This window comes from Narcine bancroftii, chromosome 1, assembly GCF_036971445.1.
Source record: "Narcine bancroftii isolate sNarBan1 chromosome 1, sNarBan1.hap1, whole genome shotgun sequence".
In the NCBI taxonomy this organism is placed as follows: Eukaryota; Metazoa; Chordata; class Chondrichthyes; order Torpediniformes; family Narcinidae; genus Narcine; species Narcine bancroftii.
The window spans coordinates 329535162-329555763 of record NC_091469.1 but is presented as its reverse complement, the minus strand read 5'-3'; the positions used below and the strand labels follow the sequence as shown (position 1 = coordinate 329555763).

Genomic DNA, 20602 nt, shown 5'->3' with positions numbered 1-20602 from the left:
TAGTGTCCCAAAAACAACAAAAAAAATTATTGTTCAGGTGAAATTACTGTTATTTGGGGTAAAAAGGTAGCCAATTTACAAGAAGCAAACTTTTACAACCTGCAGTGAAATGAGTGGCAAGTTCATCCATTTTACTGAGAAAGAAAGATCAATAATTCCCAATTCAGTCTAATTAAAGAATGATTAGAAATGCTTACTTCCATTTTACAATGGGGATCTATAATTCATTATATACTTTTTGACTCAAGACAGCTGTTAAATCACCAAATGTAGATGCTGAAAATCTGAAATAAAAACTGAAAATGCTGTCAATAATTAGGTCAGGCAACTTTCTGTGAAAAGAGAAACAGTTAATATTTCTGGTCCAAGAGCCTTTGTGTGAGAAGGCAAATTCATTTTTCAATCACAGAGAATGTAGGGGAATGTTGAGTGAAATAAAATAAATATTTCTGGGAGGTTGAAACCAAATGAGTGAACATAGGGCCATGAATAGAAATAAGTACATTAACTATTTCTCTTTTTACAGCTGTGGTTGGACCTTGCAAGTGATTCCAGTATTTTCTGTTCTTATGTTCATCAATTGACTTTGTTTTTATCAAGCTCTTGTGAAATGTCTTTGGACAGGGGTGCAGCACTGCAGGAGCTCATAGTAGTGCTGCTCCAGCACCTCAGGGTGCAACACTGGCACCTCCTTGTTGCCGTTTTTGGTGAGCTCCTGCACCTAAAAAATTTGGTATTGCACCCCTGCCTTTGGATAATTGATTAAAAATACAACCATGTTGGTAAATATAGGAGTATGCCTGGAACAATTTTGCTCAGGTTCATCCATTTATTTGATATTCCATTTGTGTAATCAAGCACATTTAATATCTGTAATCTTTAATATACTGCCATAACAGGAACATAAAAGAAAGACATAGCTAAATTAAACATTCTATGCCTAATGTACTACAAAGGTTCAAGTTGGCCATCAAGAGACACATCTACAATTCAGGACAAGTGTTCAGCCATTTGGACCTTCAAATCTGCTCTGCCATTTAACAGTTTCATTCTGCATTCCGATCTCCCCATGATAAACTTTCTCTTCCTTGCTTAATAAGAATCATAAGATAAAAGCAGAAGTAGGCCACGCATGTTAGCAAATTCCACAGATTCACCACTCTCTGGCTAAAGAAATTCCTCTGACTGACCTGGACAGAAAAGTTTTTTGATTTTAAATTCTATTTATGCCTCAATTAATTTATATTAGTCAATTTTACATTTAAATACACTTCAGCTATTTTTAAATATCTTGAATGTCTAGAGATATTCAGAAATAACTAGCAAGTTCTTTGACAACATGAGCATGACATTATGACGGCACTGTTAGCAAGGCAGTTAGCGCAACACTGTTACAGTGCCAGCGATCAGGACTTGGGTTCGAACCCTGCACTGTCTGAAAGGAGTTTGCATGTTCTACTTGTGCATGTGTGGGTTTTCCCCAGGCCTCCCGTTTCCTTCCACCATTCAAAAAAAACATACAGGAATTGTAGGTCAATTGGGCAGCCTAAAGGCCTGTTATCATGCTTTACGTCTAAATTTAAAATTTAAAGTGAGGGGAGGAAAGTTTAAGGGAGATGTCAGGGGTGTATTTTCCATAAATAGAGTGAGTTCAGGTAATCCCTGACTTATGACCTATGCGACTTATGACTATTCGCATATATGACTGAATTTTTAAAAATATATTTATAAAAATTATAAAATTTACATGTTTATGCTGTATTTCACATATTATAACAGGGATACAGGGCATGTAAGAGCCAAAATGTGTGTACTTACCTTGTTAGTCAGTGTTCTGGAGTCCTGGGGCTGGACTCAGCCATTTTCACTCTTGTGCAAATGTGCGAGTCTTTGGTAGGTGTATGCATGGTGGGTTTGTGTAATGGAGTTCGGTTGGCGCATGCGTGAGAGTTAAGGATGTGATTTCAATACCGTCAGGGTGCTTCACTCTCACGCAAGCACCAACCGAACTCCAATACGCGAACCCACCAAAGGCTTGCACATACAACAACTGAACTCCAATATATGAACCTACCGCGCATGCATGGTGGGTTCGCGTATTGAAGTTCAGTTGAAGCATGCATGAGAGTTAAGGATGCGATTTCAAATCCTCAGGGCGCTTAACTCTCGTGCATATGTCAATCAAACTCCAATACACGAACCCACTGAAGGCTCGCGCATGGGACAGGAATCTAGATGGCCGTGCCCAACCCCAGGACACCAGAACGCTGACTAACAAGGACCAGAATTCACAAATTCAGGAAGCTTTAAGTTGTTATCGTCAAATATAGGATGAAAAAATGTATATAATTAAAAGTTTGTTTTTAGACTTTGGTGCTCCACTCGTGTGGGCACAATTCTGACGTAAGTCCATTCCAAGACATGATCCCCATTATGGTCATAAGTCTCGGACTACCTGTAAGGGGAGCCTGGAATACATTGACAGGATGGTGGTAAAGGCTAAAACAAAAGGGATATATAAAAGGCAGACACATGGATACATGAAAAATAGAGGGATTGTGGGTATGAGGAAGGGAAAGTTTAGATTGTAGGGTAGGTTAAATAGCTCGGCAAAATATAATGGAGCAAAGGACCTATGTGTTCTACGTAGTGTAAATTGAACATCAAAAGACTTACCCACTAAGTACAGCTGCATTACTGGTCGGCATCATCACTTTTGAATTTCTTCCTCCATATTCTACATTCTGCTTGTGTTCCAATTTATCACTCAGTATATAAATTTTTAGCTGCTGGTTCTCATGCTTTTATCCGCTGTTTTCTGATCTCATTTACACAATTTATTGAGCCACTCACTTTAGCCTCCAGAACAAATTTACTTAACATTGGTTACACTTTCCAGTTTTTGACAAAAATCAATAGTTTCTCTCACAAGATCACAAAAGTACCAGAGGCAGTCTATTTGGCCCATCGAGTCTTCTCCGTGAAACCTTGAGCTAAACGGTTCTCGCATCTAGTTCCAAGTTCCAGTCTTGTTCCCATATCCTATGATACCCTAATTAGATGCCTAACAATTTCCCCTTTAAATTCCCCCAATGATCCTACTTCCACAGTGCATATAGCAACAAATTCCACAAATCCACTACCCTCTGGCTAAAGAAATTTCTCCTCATCTCTGTAACTTGGTACTTTTTAATTCTAAGACTGTGCCCTCTTGTCCTGGAATCACCCAAGAGGGGAAAACATCTCATTTACATCTACTCTGTCCAATCAATTAATTATTCGAAATGTTTCTATGAGATCCCCTTAAATTCTTCTATATTCTAATGAATAGAGTCCAAGAGCCACTAAACTTTCCTCATATGTTAGCCTTCTCATTTCTGTAATCATTCTGGTAAATCTCCTCTGTACCCTCTCCAACCTTTCCATATCCTTTCCAAGATATGGGGCCCAAAACTGCACATAGTACTCCAAATGAGGTCTCACCTCTTTATTCTTATACATGATCCCCTTTGAAATGAATGCCGACATAGAATTCGCCCTCTTTACCGCCAATTCAACCTGGTGATCAACTTTCAGGTTATCCATGCATGAGATTTAAGGATCCAAGGGACCCGCAAGTCCCTTTGTACTTCTGATGTTTGAATTTTCTCCCCATCCAAATAATAATCCAACCATTTATTTCCTCTACCAAAATGCACAACCGAACATTTTTCAACATTATATCTCATCTGCCATTTCTTCGCCCATTCTCCTAAGCTGTCCAAGACTCTCTACAAGCTTTTGATTTCTTCTACACTTCATACTCTACCACCTATCTTGGTGTCATCTACAAACTTTGCCACAAAACCATTTAATCCACAATCTAAATCATCAATATACATAGTAAAAAGAAGCGGCCCCCTCATCAACCCTTGCGGAACACCACTAGTAACAGGCAATCAACCAGAATAGGACACCTTTATTCCCACCCTTTGCTTCCTGACTATCAACCAATGCTCTACTCAATCTATTATATTTCCGGTAATTCCATGTGCTCTCATCCTATTTAGCAACCTCTTATGTGGCAAATCACTACATCCACAGCCTCTCCCTTGTCTACCCTTCTTGAGATTTCCTCAAAAAATTCCATTAGGTCGATCAGGCAGGATCTTCCCTTCATGAAACCATGCTGGCTTGGACCTATCATGCCATGCACCTCGAAGTATTCTATAACCTTCCTCTTGAGGAGAGATTCCAATATCTTTTCAACTATCTAAGTCAGATGAATAGGCCTATAATTTCCTTTTTTCTGCCTCCCTCCTTTCTTAAACAGTGGAACTACATTTGCGACCTTCCAATCCTTGGGAACTATGCCTGAGTCAACTGATTTCTGGAAAATCAATTCCAATGCCTCAACAATCTCTAAGGCCATTTCCTTCAGAACCCATGGGTGCACCTCATCTGGTCCTGGAGATTTATCTACTTTTAGACCATTCATCTTTTTCTCTTGAAATCCTGACTGTACTTAATTCTATTCCGAGAGACCTTTAAATAATCAGGTATATTGATAATGTCCTCCACAGTGAAGAGTGACACAAAATATCCATTTAGTTCCTCTGCCATCTCTTTGTTACCCATTTTCATTTTTCCAGCTTCTATCAATCAGGGAACTACATTTGGTTTTGTTACCTGTACATCAATGTCCAAATATGGTAAAATGTGGCTTTTGATTAGGAATTTACTCACCATTTTATATCCCATGATTTTCCACACAGTGGTACAAAAATGGTGATTTGCTTCCTTCCATTTAGAATGGTATTCAAGTGTTTCTTCAGCAATCTACGAAAATACAGTCCATTAAGAAAACCCTCTGATAGTTGCCTTCAAATCAGATCATAAAATCAGACATTGTGCTTGAAAACTGATTTTTAAAATTATTCAAATTAAGAACATGATAGAGTTCAGTGTATTAATACAACCGACCAATAAAAATTGCCAAAAATTACTTAGCAGAAGATCCCAAATCTGAAGGAAGTTAAGTAAAGCTGGATTGTAAATGTTCAGAGAAATCATATGAGGAAAATAAACCCAAGCAAAAAAGAAAAGTAGCATTTTTAGTGATCCAATGGCAATCTAGATTTTTTTAAATAAATGCTACATTCAGTTAATCCTGAACTGAGTAAATACGGTAATTCTTTTGTTTTGGAACTTTATCTTAAATATCTCTAAAAAATGTATTTTCTACACCTATACCTCAACATGATTATCCAACTGCACGAAAACCAACAAGGTCGGGTCAGATACAGCAATGAGCTCTCTGAACCCTTCTCCATTAACAATGGCGTGAAGCAAGGCTGTGTTCTCGCACCAACCCTCTTTTCAATCTTCTTCAGCATGATGCTGAACCAAGCCATGAAAGACCCCAACAATGAAGACGCTGTTTACATCCGGTACCGCACGGATGGCAGTCTCTTCAATCTGAGGCGCCTGCAAGCTCACACCAAGACACAAGAGAAACTTGTCCGTGAACTACTCTTTGCAGATGATGCCGCTTTAGTTGCCCATTCAGAGCCAGCTCTTCAGCGCTTGACGTCCTGCTTTGCGGAAACTGCCAAAATGTTTGGCCTGGAAGTCAGCCTGAAGAAAACTGAGGTCCTCCATCAGCCAGCTCCCCACCATGACTACCAGCCCCCCCACATCTCCATCGGGCACACAAAACTCAAAACGGTCAACCAGTTTACCTATCTCGGCTGCACCATTTCATCAGATGCAAGGATCGACAATGAGATAGACAACAGACTCGCCAAGGCAAATAGCGCCTTTGGAAGACTACACAAAAGAGTCTGGAAAAACAACCAACTGAAAAACCTCACAAAGATAAGCGTATACAGAGCCGTTGTCATACCCACACTCCTGTTCGGCTCCGAATCATGGGTCCTCTACCGGCACCACCTACGGCTCCTAGAACACTTCCACCAGCGTTGTCTCCGCTCCATCCTCAACATCCATTGGAGCGCTCACACCCCTAACGTCGAGGTACTCGAGATGGCAGAGGTCGACAGCATCGAGTCCACGCTGCTGAAGATCCAGCTGCGCTGGATGGGTCACGTCTCCAGAATGGAGGACCATCGCCTTCCCAAGATCGTATTATATGGCGAGCTCTCCACTGGCCACCGTGACAGAGGTGCACCAAAGAAAAGGTACAAGGACTGCCTAAAGAAATCTCTTGGTGCCTGCCACATTGACCACCGCCAGTGGGCTGATAACGCCTCAAACCGTGCATCTTGGCGCCTCACAGTTTGGCGGGCAGCAGCCTCCTTTGAAGAAGACCGCAGAGCCCACCTCACTGACAAAAGGCAAAGGAGGAAAAACCCAACACCCAACCCCAACCAACCAATTTTCCCTTGCAACCGCTGCAATCGTGTCTGCCTGTCCCGCATTGGACTGGTCAGCCACAAACGAGCCTGCAGCTGACGTGGACTTTTTACCCCCTCCATAAATCTTCGTCCGCGAAGCCAAGCCAAAGATAAGAACTTTATATAGTACAAAAAGGGAACTCGGTGAAAAAATATTATCAGTGGAGGGAAATGGTCATTTGAAGTTTCTGGTCTGTAGAAAGAGAAGATAGCCAGTTAAAAAAAAACAGGCGAGTGGGAGGGTCAGAGGTAAGAGCTGACAAGAGATTGGTGGGTGCAGATAAGATAATGATGGGCAGCTGGAGTCAGGTGGGGTAGGAAAGGATAGAGATAGCAACAGAAGTAGAGACAACAAAGGGCTGGAAATTATGCAATCTTATGAGGAAAGTGATGACCAGAACTTGATAAGGAGGAGATGATGGGAATAGTAGTGGGATGGGATAGGGAAATAATTGGGAAGATTATGTGTATGAAGGGGACATAGAGCTAAGTAAGGAAAGGGAAAGAAACTAGGTAAGGGAGGTGGGATGGGCTGGAATGAAGGGTCCTGTGTGGAAGAGAAGGAGAGAAGAAGGAACCCAGGCCATGTGGGTTACCTGAAAATGGAGAATTCATTGGGTTGCAGACTTCCCAGGCAGAATACAAGGTGCTTTCCCTAGTCGGCATCATACTTACTCTTCTCATCATCTACGCATTGATTTTAGATAATCAACCCAACCATATTGTCCGGAGCAATTAACCTGACAATCAAACCTCATCACATGGAAAATTCAATAAATGTAATCTTCAAACATCATAATACCTTTTCGTCTGGAAGTGAAAATCTGCATTCACCTGTGAATTTCATTCTTATGAAAACCAATGTGTTTCTTTTCCCAACATGTAATCCAGTCTTCCACAGTCAGTTCAATATTTTCTAATTCTCCGTATCTGTTCAGTTTTTTTCCCTTGGGTATTTCAGTACTCATTGCTGCTTCAGGAAAACAAATATTATACAAACATTCAGATATTTATCTGAAGGAAAAAAGACAGATCTTTGTTTTAAGCAAGGAAAACCTATGTCAAATGTCACTACTATTTTCTGTTTTCAATCATGAACAATTGAAATTCAGCTTTCTGGTTAATTTTTGGTAGTGTAGGGGGTCATGAGACGTGGAGGACATAGGACGTGAGATCTTAAAACTCCTGGGAAAATAGAAGAAAATGATTATTTAGCTAAAGTAAACAAAGATTAAAATACAAAGGAAGAAGATAAGAATAGTCCATTTACTTTTTAAAATGCCTTTGAAGAAAGGAACTGTTGTTGCTGGAACCGATGAAGGTGTTGTTCCTGGATATGAGAAGAGGCCTCTGACGTAGAGAAGTCCCAAACCTCAAGTGACAACAGAGGCCATCGGAGAGTTGAGTTGCTGGGAGCAGCAGTGTTTGTAATCAGCCTTTTGGATGGTGAAGATGGCAGAGGGCCAAAGAAAACAGATTTTTAAGTAAGGTCAGAGATTGGACTTTGAATGAGAAGATTGATGTCAGCAATGAATTAGCGAGTGTTGTAAAACAAACACAGATAAGCTTTGGAGAGATTGTTTCAACTTAGGAAGATTTTATACAAGTTAAAGATAAAATTAAGGTTATAAAAAAGGATAAAAACTCTGTTTTTTAAACTTTATTTAAAAGATAAGTAAAAAGTATAACATACAATCTAAATATTCAAACAAAGTAATTTTACAAAGATTTATATATAAAGAAAAACAAAACACAACAAACATAAAAACCAAAAAAAAAGAAAAAGAAAAAACCCCTCCCCCCACCCCCCCTCCCCCAGCCCTTCAGCTAGCTCCCTTAAGGGGAGCCAAAAATATAAATCATATATATAATTTTTTAAATAAATGTTAATAATAGTTCAAAATACATCCAATTGCATATATTTCAAATACGGAGACCACTTATCAACAAAAAAAGAATAATTGTCATGTAAATTATAAGTAATTTTTTCCATAATGATACAAGCTTTCAATTCATTATGCCAGCATACTATATTAATTTCTACATCATCTTTCCAAGTACTAGCAACGCATTTACACGCTACCGACAACACCAAACGTACAAAAGCAATTTGAACTTTATCAAAACCCATTCCCCTTAATGAATACAAATCTCCCAACAAAAAAATTGTTGGATCCAAAGGTAGTTTAAAATTATACAACTTTTTCAAAACTGTTTTAATTTCTTGCCAAAATGGTTGGACTTTCACACAAGTTCAAACTGCATGTAAAAAAGTACCAATACATAAACCACATCTAAAGCAAGAATCTGAATTACTAAACCCATTTTTAAAAAAACTTTTCCGGGGTCAAGTACAATTGATGTAAAAAATTATAATTGATCATACTATATCTTACATTAGTCAATTTAATTACATTGTCCTCACACATGTTCGCCTAATCATCTTAAGGAAAAGTAAACACTAAATCAGTCTCCCATTTGAGTTTAGATTTTTCCTAATCTGGTTTATCTATATTGTCCTGTAATAAATTATACATAACTGAAACATAACCCTTCTTTGGTAAAGTAGAAGTCAAAGATTCAAATTTCAACAAAGTCAGTAAATACATCTCTCTACCATAATTATCTTTTATCAAAGCCCTAAGCTGATAATACACAAATAAAGAATTTAAAGGTATTTCAAATCATTCTCTCAAATGGATAAAAGAAATTGTCCCTCTACAAAACAGTCCTGTATTGTCTTTATACCTTTAGAATTCCAAATCTTTAAATAACTATTAAATATTGAAAAAGAAATAAGCCGAATATTGTATAATGGAGTTAAAATTGGTAATTTATCTTTCGACCCTAAAATTTTATTTTTTTAATAAATTTTTCAGTATTCACATATCATATTCCAGTAATAAAATCAAATTCCAACAGAATATAAATTCATGTATCTCCGTTCTAGGTAGACATGATATCTCCACCTTAGCCCAACTCGGAGGTTGATCCAAATCCATCAGTCTACTAATAAACTTCAACTGAGCTGCCTCACAATAATTTTGAAAATGTGGCAGTTGTAAGCCACCCAATGCATATTTCCAAGTAAGTTTGTGCAACACTACTCGAGCTAATTTACCTTTCCACAAAAACTCTCGTATTGCTTTATTCAAATCCTGAAAAAAATTCTTTGAAAGCAAACAAGGTATGGATTGAAATAAATATTGAATTTGAGGAAAGATATTCATCTTAATACAATTAACACGTCCAATTAGAGTTAATGGGAGATCTTTCCATTTAGTTAAGTCTGCTTTAATCCACCTCAATATAGGTACATAATTTAATTGATATAACGATTGATGTCATTGTCCACAAACACACCTAAGTATTTGATTTTATCCGTCCATCTTAATTTTGTAATATTTTTAAATTCAGAATAATCTTCTACTCCAATTGGCAAAATTTTACTTGTATCCCAGTTAACTTTATATCCCGACAATTCTCCAAATTTCGATAAACACTCCTGTAACTGTTTCAACGATCTCTCAGGCTCTATCAAATATATCAACACATCGTCTGCAAAAAGATTAATTTTATATTCTTCATCCTCAATCCTCATCCCTCTAATATCCTCATTTTGTCTAATAACCTGTGCTAACAGTTCTATAGCCAATGCAAATAGGGCTGGCAACAATGGGCAGCCCTGACAGGTTGATCGAGTCAATTTAAAAGGTAAAAAATGTCTGTCCATTTGTCACCACCCTAGCAATCGGATTCATATATAAGGCCTTAACCCAACCAATAAAGAAAGGGCCAAATTTAAATTTCTCTAACACTTTAAATAAAAAGCCCCATTCAACCCTATCAAAAGCTTTTTTGGCATCTAGTGCAACTACCATAGGATGATTAGGTTGCCGCTGATAAGCATTGATCAAAGTAAGCAATTGAAGTATATTATCTGAGGCATTTCGATTCTTAATAAAACCTGTTTGATCAATATGTACTAATTTAGGTCAATATTTAGCAAGTCTGTAGCTAATACTTTCGCCATAATTTTATAGTCTACATTCAATAAAGAAATAGGTCTACATGAAGATACCTGTAAAGGATCTGTATTTCTTTGGGATAACAGTTATTAAAGCACTCAAACACGTTTTTGGTAACTTCTGATCTTCAGTAACTTGATTTAACACTTCCCCAAATATATTAGAAAATTCATCATAAAAAAGTTTATAGAATTCCACAGGAAACCCATCATCTCCTGGGGACTTACCATTAGGCATTTCCTGAATAGCTTCCTTGATTTCAAAATCCGTAAATGTAGATTCCAACACCTGAATATCTTTCTCATCTAGTACCGGTAACGTTAATTTAGATAAGTAAGAATCAATAGGACCATTATCCTGTTTCCCCTCAGAAGTATATAATTTTTGATAAAATTAATAAAACTGGTCATTAATTTCCTGAGGCTTATAGGTAATTATTGAATTCTCCTTAACAGCATTAATAGTCCAAGACGCCTGATCAGCTTTAATTTGCCAGGCAAGTACCTTGTGAGTCCTTTCCCCCAACTCATAATAACGTTGTTTAGATCTATTAAGCGCTCAAACTGGTAAGTTTGCGAAGTATTATAGTGTAACTTTAACTTCATTAATAGGGCTTTTTAAAAAATCTTCTGTTATATCTTTCTGAAAGTCAACCTCTAGTTCAGCAATCTGATTTTTCAACTGTAAACTTTCTGCCATATATTGTTTCTTAACTTTCGTAGAATAGCTAATGATCTGTCGCCTCAAATAAGCTTTCTTAAAATTTTTTTATTTTTCACACCATAAATCACATTAGCCATGATACACACTTTTTCCTTTTCACACATATACAGTGACATTTTCTCCCCCCCCACCTCCCTCCTCCCAACCCACCCCCCTCCCATCCATTTAAGGTATACAATCTAGGATACATTAAACCAGTCAGACAATGTTGTCACTCAACAAAAATACACCAGAAATTCTACTGAGTCCATTCTTTTCTTTCCTTCTCCTTCCATCAACTTAGGTAATGATTGTCCCCGGTAGGTTTTCGCTATTGTATTTAATGTAAAGCTCCCATATTTGTTCGAATATTTCAATATTATTTCTTAAATATATGTTATTTTTTCTAATGGAATACATTTATTCATTTCTATATACCATTGTTGTATTTTCAAATTATCTTCCAATTTCCAGGTTGACATAATACATTTTTTTGCTACGGCTAGGGCTATCTTAACAAATCTTTTTTGTGCATCTTCCAAATCAATTCCAAATTCTTTGTTTTTTATGTTACTTAGGAGAAAGATCTCTGGATTCTTTGGTATATTGTTTTCTGTTATTTTATTTAATATCTGATTGAGATCTTCCCAAAATTTTTCTACTTTCTCACATGTCCAGATTGCATGAATTGTTGTTCCCATTTCTTTTTTACATCGAAAACATCTATCAGATACTGTTGGGTCCCATTTATTTAACTTTTGACGTGTAATGTATAGTCTGTGTATCCAGTTATATTGTATCATACGTACTTATTGTATTTCTCATCGTTCCAGAACATAATTTCTCCCATGTTTCCTTTTTTATCTTTATATTTAAATCTTGTTCCCATTTTTGTTTAGTTTTATCATTTGTTTCCTCATTCTCCTTTTCTTGCAGTTTAATATACATATTTGTTATAAATCTTTTGATTATCATTGTATCTGTAATCACATATTCAAGGTTACTTGCCTCTGGCAAACTCAAACTGCTTCCTAATTTATCCTTCAAGTAGGATCTCAATTGGTAATATGCCAGCGCTGTATCTTGAGTTATATTGTACTTATCTTTCATTTGTTCAAAGGATAAGAATCTATTTCCTGAAAAACAATTTTCTATTCTTTTAATCCCTTTTTTTTCCCATTCTCTAAAGGAAACGTTATCAATTGTAAAGGGGAGTAACTTGTTTTGCGTCAATATTAGTTTTGGTAAGTGATAATTTGTTTTATTTCTTTCTACATGAATCTTCTTCCAAATATTCAGGAGATGATGTAATACTGGAGAACTTCTATGTTGTACCAATTTTTCATCCCATTTATATATGTGTTCAGGTATCTTTTCCCCTATTTTATCTAATTCTAATCTCGTCCAGTCTGGTTTTTCCCTTGTTTGATAAAAATCTGATAGGTATCTTAATTGTGCGGCTCTATAACAATTTTTAAAGTTTGGCAGTTGTAAGCCTCCTTGTTTATACCATTCTGTTAATTTATCTAGTGCTATCCTCGGTTTCCCCCCTCTCCATAAAAATTTCCTTATTATTTTATTCAACTCCTTGAAGAATTTTTCTGTCAGTTGTATTGGCAATGCCTGGAATAAGTATAATATCCTTGGAAAAATGTTCATTTTAATACAGTTTATCCTTCCTATTAGTGTTAGTGGTAAATCTTTCCAATGCTCTAAATCGTCCTGTAATTTTTTCATTAGTGGATAATAATTGAGTTTATATAGTTGGCCGGGATTTTTGTTTATTTGTACACCTAGGTATCTTATTGCCTGCATTTGCCATCTAAATGGAGATTCCTTCTTAAATTTTGAGAAATCCGCATTATTCATAGGCATTGCTTCACATTTATTTACGTTTATCTTGTAACCCGACACTTCTCCATATTCCTTCAATTTCTTATATAATTCTTTTATTGATAGTTCTGGTTCTGTTAAGTACACTATAACATCATCCGCAAATAGACTGATTTTATATTCCTTGTCTTTTATTTTTATTCCTTTTATATTATTATCTATTCTTATCAATTCTGCAAGTGGTTCTATAGCTAACGCAAACAATAAAGGTGATAGTGGCCATCCCTGCCGCGTTGACCTGCTTAAGTTAAATTGCTTTGATACATGTCCATTTACTGTCACTTTCGCTAACGGTCCCTTATATAATGCTTTAATCCAATTAATATACTTCTCCGGTAAATTGAATTTTTGCAATACTTTGAACAAATAATTCCATTCTACTCTGTCAAAGGCCTTCTCTGCGTCTAAAGCAACTGCTACTGTAGGTGCTTTATTTCCTTCTACTGCATGAATTAAGTTAATAAATTTACAAATATTGTCTGTTGTGCATCTTTTTTTGATAAATCTAGTTTGGTCTAAATTTACCATTTTCGGTACATGCTCTGCTAATCTGTTTGCTAATAGTTTAGCTATTATCCTCAACATCCATTGGAGCGCTCACACCCCTAACGTCGAGGTACTCGAGATGGCAGAGGTCGACAGCATCGAGTCCACGCTGCTGAAGATCCAGCTGCGCTGGATGGGTCACGTCTCCAGAATGGAGGACCATCGCCTTCCCAAGATCGTATTATATGGCGAGCTCTCCACTGGCCACCGTGACAGAGGTGCACCAAAGAAAAGGTACAAGGACTGCCTAAAGAAATCTCTTGGTGCCTGCCACATTGACCACCGCCAGTGGGCTGATAACGCCTCAAACCGTGCATCTTGGCGCCTCACAGTTTGGCGGGCAGCAGCCTCCTTTGAAGAAGACCGCAGAGCCCACCTCACTGACAAAAGGCAAAGGAGGAAAAACCCAACACCCAACCCCAACCAACCAATTTTCCCTTGCAACCGCTGCAATCGTGTCTGCCTGTCCCGCATCGGACTGGTCAGCCACAAACGAGCCTGCAGCTGACGTGGACTTTTTTACCCCCTCCATAAATCTTCGTCCGCGAACCCAAGCCAAAGAAGAAGAAAGAAGAAGAAGATCTTATAATCTGTGTTTAGTAAAGATATTGGTCTATATGACGCTGGTGAGAGTGGATCTTTCCCTTGCTTTAGTATTACTGTAATTATTGCTGTTTTACATGAATCTGGTAAGCTTTGTGTTTCATCAATCTGGTTGATTACATCCAGGAGGGGCGGAATTAATAAGTCTTTAAATGTTTTGTAGAATTCTATTGGGAATTGGTGTCTATTATTTGGTAATTTTTTAATTATCTCTTGTATTTCTACTGTTCCAAATGGTTCTGTTAATTTATTTTGTTCCTCTATTTGTAGTTTTGGTAGTTCAATTTTAGTCAGAAATTCATCTATTTTGTCTTCTTTCCCTTCGTTTTCAGTTCGGTATAATTGTTCATAGAATTCTCTAAAGTTTTCCTTAATTTCTTTTGGATTATATGTAATTTGTTTGTCTTTTTTCCTTGATGCCAATACCATTTTCTTAGCTTGTTCTGTCTTAAGCTGCCATGCTAGGATTATGTGCGTTTTTTCACCCAGTTCATAATATTTCTGTTTTGTCTTCATTATATTCTTCTCCACCTTATATGTTTGTAGTGTTTCATATTTTATTTTTTTATCCGCCAATTCTCTTCTTTTAGTTGTATCTTCCTTCATTGCTAATTTTCTTTCTATATTTACTCTTTCCCTTTCCAACTGCTCTGTTTCCTGATTATAGTCCTTCTTCATCTTGGTTACATTACTTATTATTTGCCCTCTAATGAATGCTTTCATTGCATCCCATAGTATAAACTTATCTTCCACTGATTCCGTATTTATTTCAAAATACATTTTTATTTGTTTTTCAATAAATTCTCTAAAATCCTGCCTTTTAAGTAACATGGGGTTTAATCTCCATCTATACATTTTTGGAGGGATGTCCTCTAGCTTTACTGTCAATATTAAGGGTGAATGGTCCAATAGTATTCTAGCTTTATATTCTGTTTTTCTTACTCTATCTTGCATACTAGCTGATAACAAAAATAGGTCTATTCTTGAGTATGTTTTATGTCTAGCCGAGTAATATGAATATTCCTTTTCTTTTGGGTGTTGTTTCCTCCATATATCCAAAAGTTGCATTTCTTCCATTGATTTAATTATAAATTTGGTTACTTTGTTCTTTCTGTTAATTTTTTTCCCAGTTTTATCCATATTTGAATCCAAATTCAGGTTGAAATCCCCTCCTATTAATATGTTCCCTTGCGTATTTGCTACCTTCAAAAAGATATCTTGCATAAACTTTTGATCTTCTTCGTTAGGTGAATATACATTGAGTAGATTCCAAAACTCCGAATATATCTGACATTTTATCATTACATATCTCCCTGCTGGATCTATTATTTTCTCTTCTATTTTAAATGGCACATTTTTACTAATTAATATAGCCACTCCTCTTGCTTTTGAATTATACGATGCTGCTGTTACATGTCCTACCCAATCTCTCTTTAATTTCTTGTGCTCCAATTCAGTTAAGTGTGTTTCTTGCACAAATGCTATATCAATTTTTTCTTTTTTCAGTAAATTTAGCAGTTTCTTCCTTTTAATTTGGTTATGTATTCCATTAATATTTAAAGTCATATAGTTCAACGTAGCCATTTTATACTTTGTTTATCTTCCCTTTCCGTTTTTCCATCATTACCTTTCCTCCTTTTCCATTTCTGTTTTCTTATTTTAAACCCTTTATAAGACAACATTCCTAAAACATCAAACATTTTCCTTATTCTCCTATTTAAAACTTCTTTAGCCCCAATCTCCCCTTCCCCTCCTGAGTTGTCCTTTATCCCTTGTCAGACAACCACATCTCCCCTCTCCATTTGGGTTTGCGAATTCACTCGCAAGCGTCAGCTGATTTTGCAGTGACCGCAACTCCTCCCCACCCAGCCTCCCCCAGAAAAGATTTCACTTTTCATATGTAACAAAGGTCACTCTTTTTTAGTTCCCTCCTTATTCCCTCTATTCCATTTCCTTCCCTTATTAATTCTTGTCTATACTATCTATATTTTCCTCTAAATACAGATACATTCACGTATGCACATTATACATATAGACACTTACACCTCTTTACCCACATACATATAAATCGTGGTCATTTTTACTCTCATTATACGTCTTCATCCCTCAGTCTATTTTGTAATTGTTCTGCAAATTTTCGTGCTTCTTCTGGATCTGAGAATAGTCTGTTTTGTTGTCCTGGAACAAATATTTTCAATACCGCTGGATGCTTTAGTATAAATTTATACCCTTTCTTCCATAAAATCGCCTTTGCTATATTGAACTCCTTTCTCTTCTTTAGGAGTTCAAAACTTATATCTGGATAAATGAAGATTTTTTGCCCTTTGTACTCCAGTGGCTTGTTGCCCTCTCTTACTTTTTCCATTGTCTTCTCCAGTACCTTTTCTCTTGTAGTATATCTTAGGAATTTTACTAAAATAGATCTTGGTTTTTGTTGTGGCTGTGGTTTAAAGGCCAATGCTCTATGTGCCCTTTCTATTTCCATTTCTTGCTGTAGTTCTGGACATCCTAGGATCCTAGGGATCCAATCTTTTATAAACTCTCTCATATTCTTGCCTTCTTCATCTTCCTTAAGGCCCACTATCTTTATGTTATTTCTTCTGTTATAATTTTCCATTATATCTATTTTCTGAGCTAACAGTTCTTGTGTCTCTATAACTTTTTTATTAGATCCCTCTAATTTCTTTTTTAAGTCCTCTACCTTCATTTCTAGTGCTGCTTCCCGCTCTTCCATCTTGTCCATTTTCTTTCCCATTTCTGTTAAGGTCATATCTATTTTATTCATTTTCTCTTCATTGTTTATTCTTCTTCTTAAATCATTAAATTCCTGTGTTTGCCATTCTTTAAATGACTCCATGTATTCTTTAATAAGAGAAAGTATATCCTTTATCTTGCCTTTCCCTTCTTCTTCTATTTCACTCTACTCTTCCTCTTCTTCTTCCTCTGGGTTGGCCATCTGTTGTTTCTTTGTTGCCCTTTTCTTCTCTTCTTTCTTGTTTTCATTGTCTTCTGTGTTCTCTTCTTGCTGTAGGTGTTCTGCAACTGTCGTTGCCGGCTGTGGAGATCGACTCCCCAGCTGGTCACCCCTCCCGTCGGTGTGTTTTTTCTCATGCGCGTTTGCGCACTTTTACTCGGCTCAACGAGCCATTTTTGTAGTCCACTTTCTACCGACCTGAGGGAGCGGGTTTCTCTCTCCACCGCGGGCCTCTTCGAACAGGTAAGGCCTTCTCCTTCTTCCTCCGTTGTTTTCTCTTCCTCTCTTCTTACCGTTGATTTCGATTTTTCTTTTTTTGTCGCCATCTTCTTTCCACCTTTATACTCACTTTTCTTTAACTTTTATTTCTGTGCCTTTGTGTTTTTCTTTGTTTTTTTTGACTTTTCTGGAGAGGCTGGAGTTCACCGTCCGGCCACTACTCCATCACGTGACTCCCCCCCCCCCCCCCCCGCCCTCAAATAAGCTTTTAAAGCATCCCACACTACAAAAGGACTCTTTACAGAATTAACATTTTTGGTCAAAAATAAAGAAATATGCTCTTTTACAAAGGTAACAAACTCTGTTTTTTTCAATAACATTGCATTAAACCTCCATCTATACGTCAAACGTACTATCTCCGAACTTTCACAAGAGAAAATTAATAATGACCGATCTGATATAACTCTACTTTTATATTCAGTTTGCAGTACCTTACTCTGAAGATGTGCTGATACCAAAAATAAATCAATTCTGGAAAATGAGTCATGTCTTGAAGAATAAAAAGAAAAACCTTTCTCTGTAGGATTAACTTTTCTCCAAATATCAACCAAATTTAAATCTTTCATTAATGCGTTAAGTTGTATTGCCATCTTTGACTTCCTTATACTCTTCGGATTTCTATCTAATAAACGATCCAAAACACAATTGAAATCTCCACCCACTAAAGTATTCTCATTAGCCTGATTTAACAAGAAAAAAGCTTCTGAAATAAATCACTCATTATCTGTATTGGGTGGATATAAATTAAGCAGTGTCCAAAATTCCGCAAAAATTTTACAATTAAAACTCTACCAGCATTCCCTTCAGTAGATCCAATTCAAATGGTAAGTTCTTATGAATTAAAATCGCTACTCCTTTAGCTTTAGAATTAAAAGAATAAAAAACTTGACCAACCCAGTCTCTTTTCAATTTAAAATGTTCCTCAGTCAAATGAGTTTCTTGTAAAAAAAAAAGCAATATCAATTTTCATCTTTTTTATATTTGCCAATACTCTCTTTCTCTTTATTGAATTATTTAACCCCTGAACATTAAAAATTGTGAAGTTCAATCTAGACATAATTTTAACTATTGGTTAATACACACACTAAAAAATTAAACTCTATAAAATAATGCTTCCCTTTGTAATCCTTCAAAAATAAAAAAAAGAGGAAAAAACTCCTCTTAAAAAAACCCAAAAATTAAAAAAAAACACATACAAAAGAAAAACCACCCAAAGGCAGTATTACCCTAAAAAACTATGTGTGGAAAACCCACTGGTGGCAGATGACTAGCAAAGTTTTCAGTGTCATCCACCACCCCCCCCAAACCAGATACATATTTATTATATAAACACATTCAAATATAGTCCATATCCTCAACCCAGTAACTCCAAACCCAACGATTGCTCCAAATCTTCAATATCAAGAGGATTCTGTATTTCTTCTTTCTTTCCATTTTTTCCATTCTTTCCATTTTCACTGCCATTTCCATTTAATCTCCTTTTAGGAGACAAAGGCGGAGAATGACCATTTCTTCTCAATTCCGGCAGGGAGTTCACAAAAACTAAGGCATCGTGATTATTTTCAAAAAATTGAGATTGAAAGTTTCCATAAAAAACCTTCAAAATGGCAGGGTAACGAAAAGCAAACTTATAACCTTTACACCACAGAACATCTTTAGCCGTATTGAATTCTCGCCGTCTACGAATAACTTCCTGACTCAAATCAGCATAAAAAAGCACTCTGTTATTTTGAACCATTAATGGGAATTGGTTTTGTCCTGCTTTTTGTACTGCCATATGTAAAATCATTTCTCTATCCTGGTATTTTAAACAACGAATCAAAACTGCTCTCAGCGGTTGTCCAGGAAGCGGTTTTCTTCTCAGAGCTCTATGAGCCCTATCTAACTCCAAACCTTCAGGAAAGAACTCTTTACCCAAAACTTCTGGGATCCAGCATTTAAAGAATTTTATAGAATCTGGAAGACCAACTATCTTCACATTATTTCTCAGATTCTGATTTTCCAAAGAATTAATCTTCTTCAATAAGTCTCTTTTTTGAATTCCCCAATCTATGAAAGATCCTTCCACTTTTTCTATTTTTGCTCTATTACGCTCCACTTGACTTTGACACTCAGAAAAAGCTGTCCCAATTCTCTTAAAATTTTCTTGTACAGTATCAACAGATTTTATACATCTGTTAATGTCACTTTTGACTACATTCATATCTTGCTTCATATTTGACATTTCTTCACAAAGTATGCATCTTCATTTTCTCCTCCATAAATCCTTGATTCATTTGATCTGATATTTGTTTTGACATATTAACCATCTGATAGGCAATCCCTTCCAGAACTGTAAATACTAAATCCATTCAAATGCTGTGTAGCATTTGATCACCATGACATCCTTAATACATTTGCTGATGTAACTAGTCATTGGGCCTGTACACTTGTCAATGTTGATGTGGCCATTGTAGGTGGCTGCCTTCCTGAATCCATACTAGTCTGTGGTTTCAAAGCAGTCTTGCAGCGCTGCTGTGGGTTCCTCTGGCCAGGTACTGATCTACCTGTGAACTGGTTTGACTCATTTTACCGGTGGCCTGTTGGCAGGGATTATCAGGATGGATTGTGGTCTGAGTATCCAGGGTGGTGGTAGGGAACAGCTTTGTTTGCTCCAGGGAAATTTACGTAGACCAGATGCAAGATATTCTCTCCCCTGGTTGTAAAGTTGACATGTTGTTGGAACTTCAGAAGGATTTTGACATGATTGAAGTCACTGGTAACAATCATGTAGCCATCGGCGGCAGTGGTGGTTGCCTGGGTGTCAAAGATGATCCTGTAAAGCTCCTTCAATGCTTCCCCATCATTTGCAGATGGAGGAATATAATCTACTGTGATTAGAGTGGCTGTGAATTCCCTGGGTAGGTAGAAGGACCTGCACTTCACCATTAAACACCATCTCTAGTGAGTAGTTGGTCTTTACTATAGAGACATTTGTACATCAGTCCTTGTTGATATTGTTTCGTCACAGACCAGCAGCAATAAAGATTCACCAAGAGTTTTATTTTAATAACAATGCATTTATTAATAACTACCAATAATATAACACATTAGTTAACGTAACCCCACCTATGCAAAAATATGTGTGCGCGTGCACACAATTCTGGAAAGTCAAAGTTCAGTGTTAGAAATCCTGTGTTGAA

The 20602-nt window shown here is 36.7% G+C and overlaps 1 protein-coding gene across 2 annotated transcripts in view; it reads right to left on the bottom strand.

Moving 5' to 3' along the window:
* The window catches only part of LOC138748317 (probable thiopurine S-methyltransferase), a 53656-nt gene that overhangs the window by 28731 nt on the left and 4323 nt on the right, over positions 1 to 20602 (bottom strand). Inside the window, exons 2-3 of one of the 2 annotated variants that reach the window (XM_069908297.1) lie at positions 7230 to 7368; positions 4726 to 4818 (exon numbers count right to left, since the gene is read on the bottom strand). In XM_069908297.1, coding sequence (XP_069764398.1) covers positions 4726 to 4818; positions 7230 to 7363 — 227 coding nt within the window. In that variant the 5' untranslated portion in view covers positions 7364 to 7368. The remainder of the gene's footprint in view (positions 1 to 4725; positions 4819 to 7229; positions 7369 to 20602) is intronic. The other variant, XM_069908287.1, reaches the window with a different exon arrangement.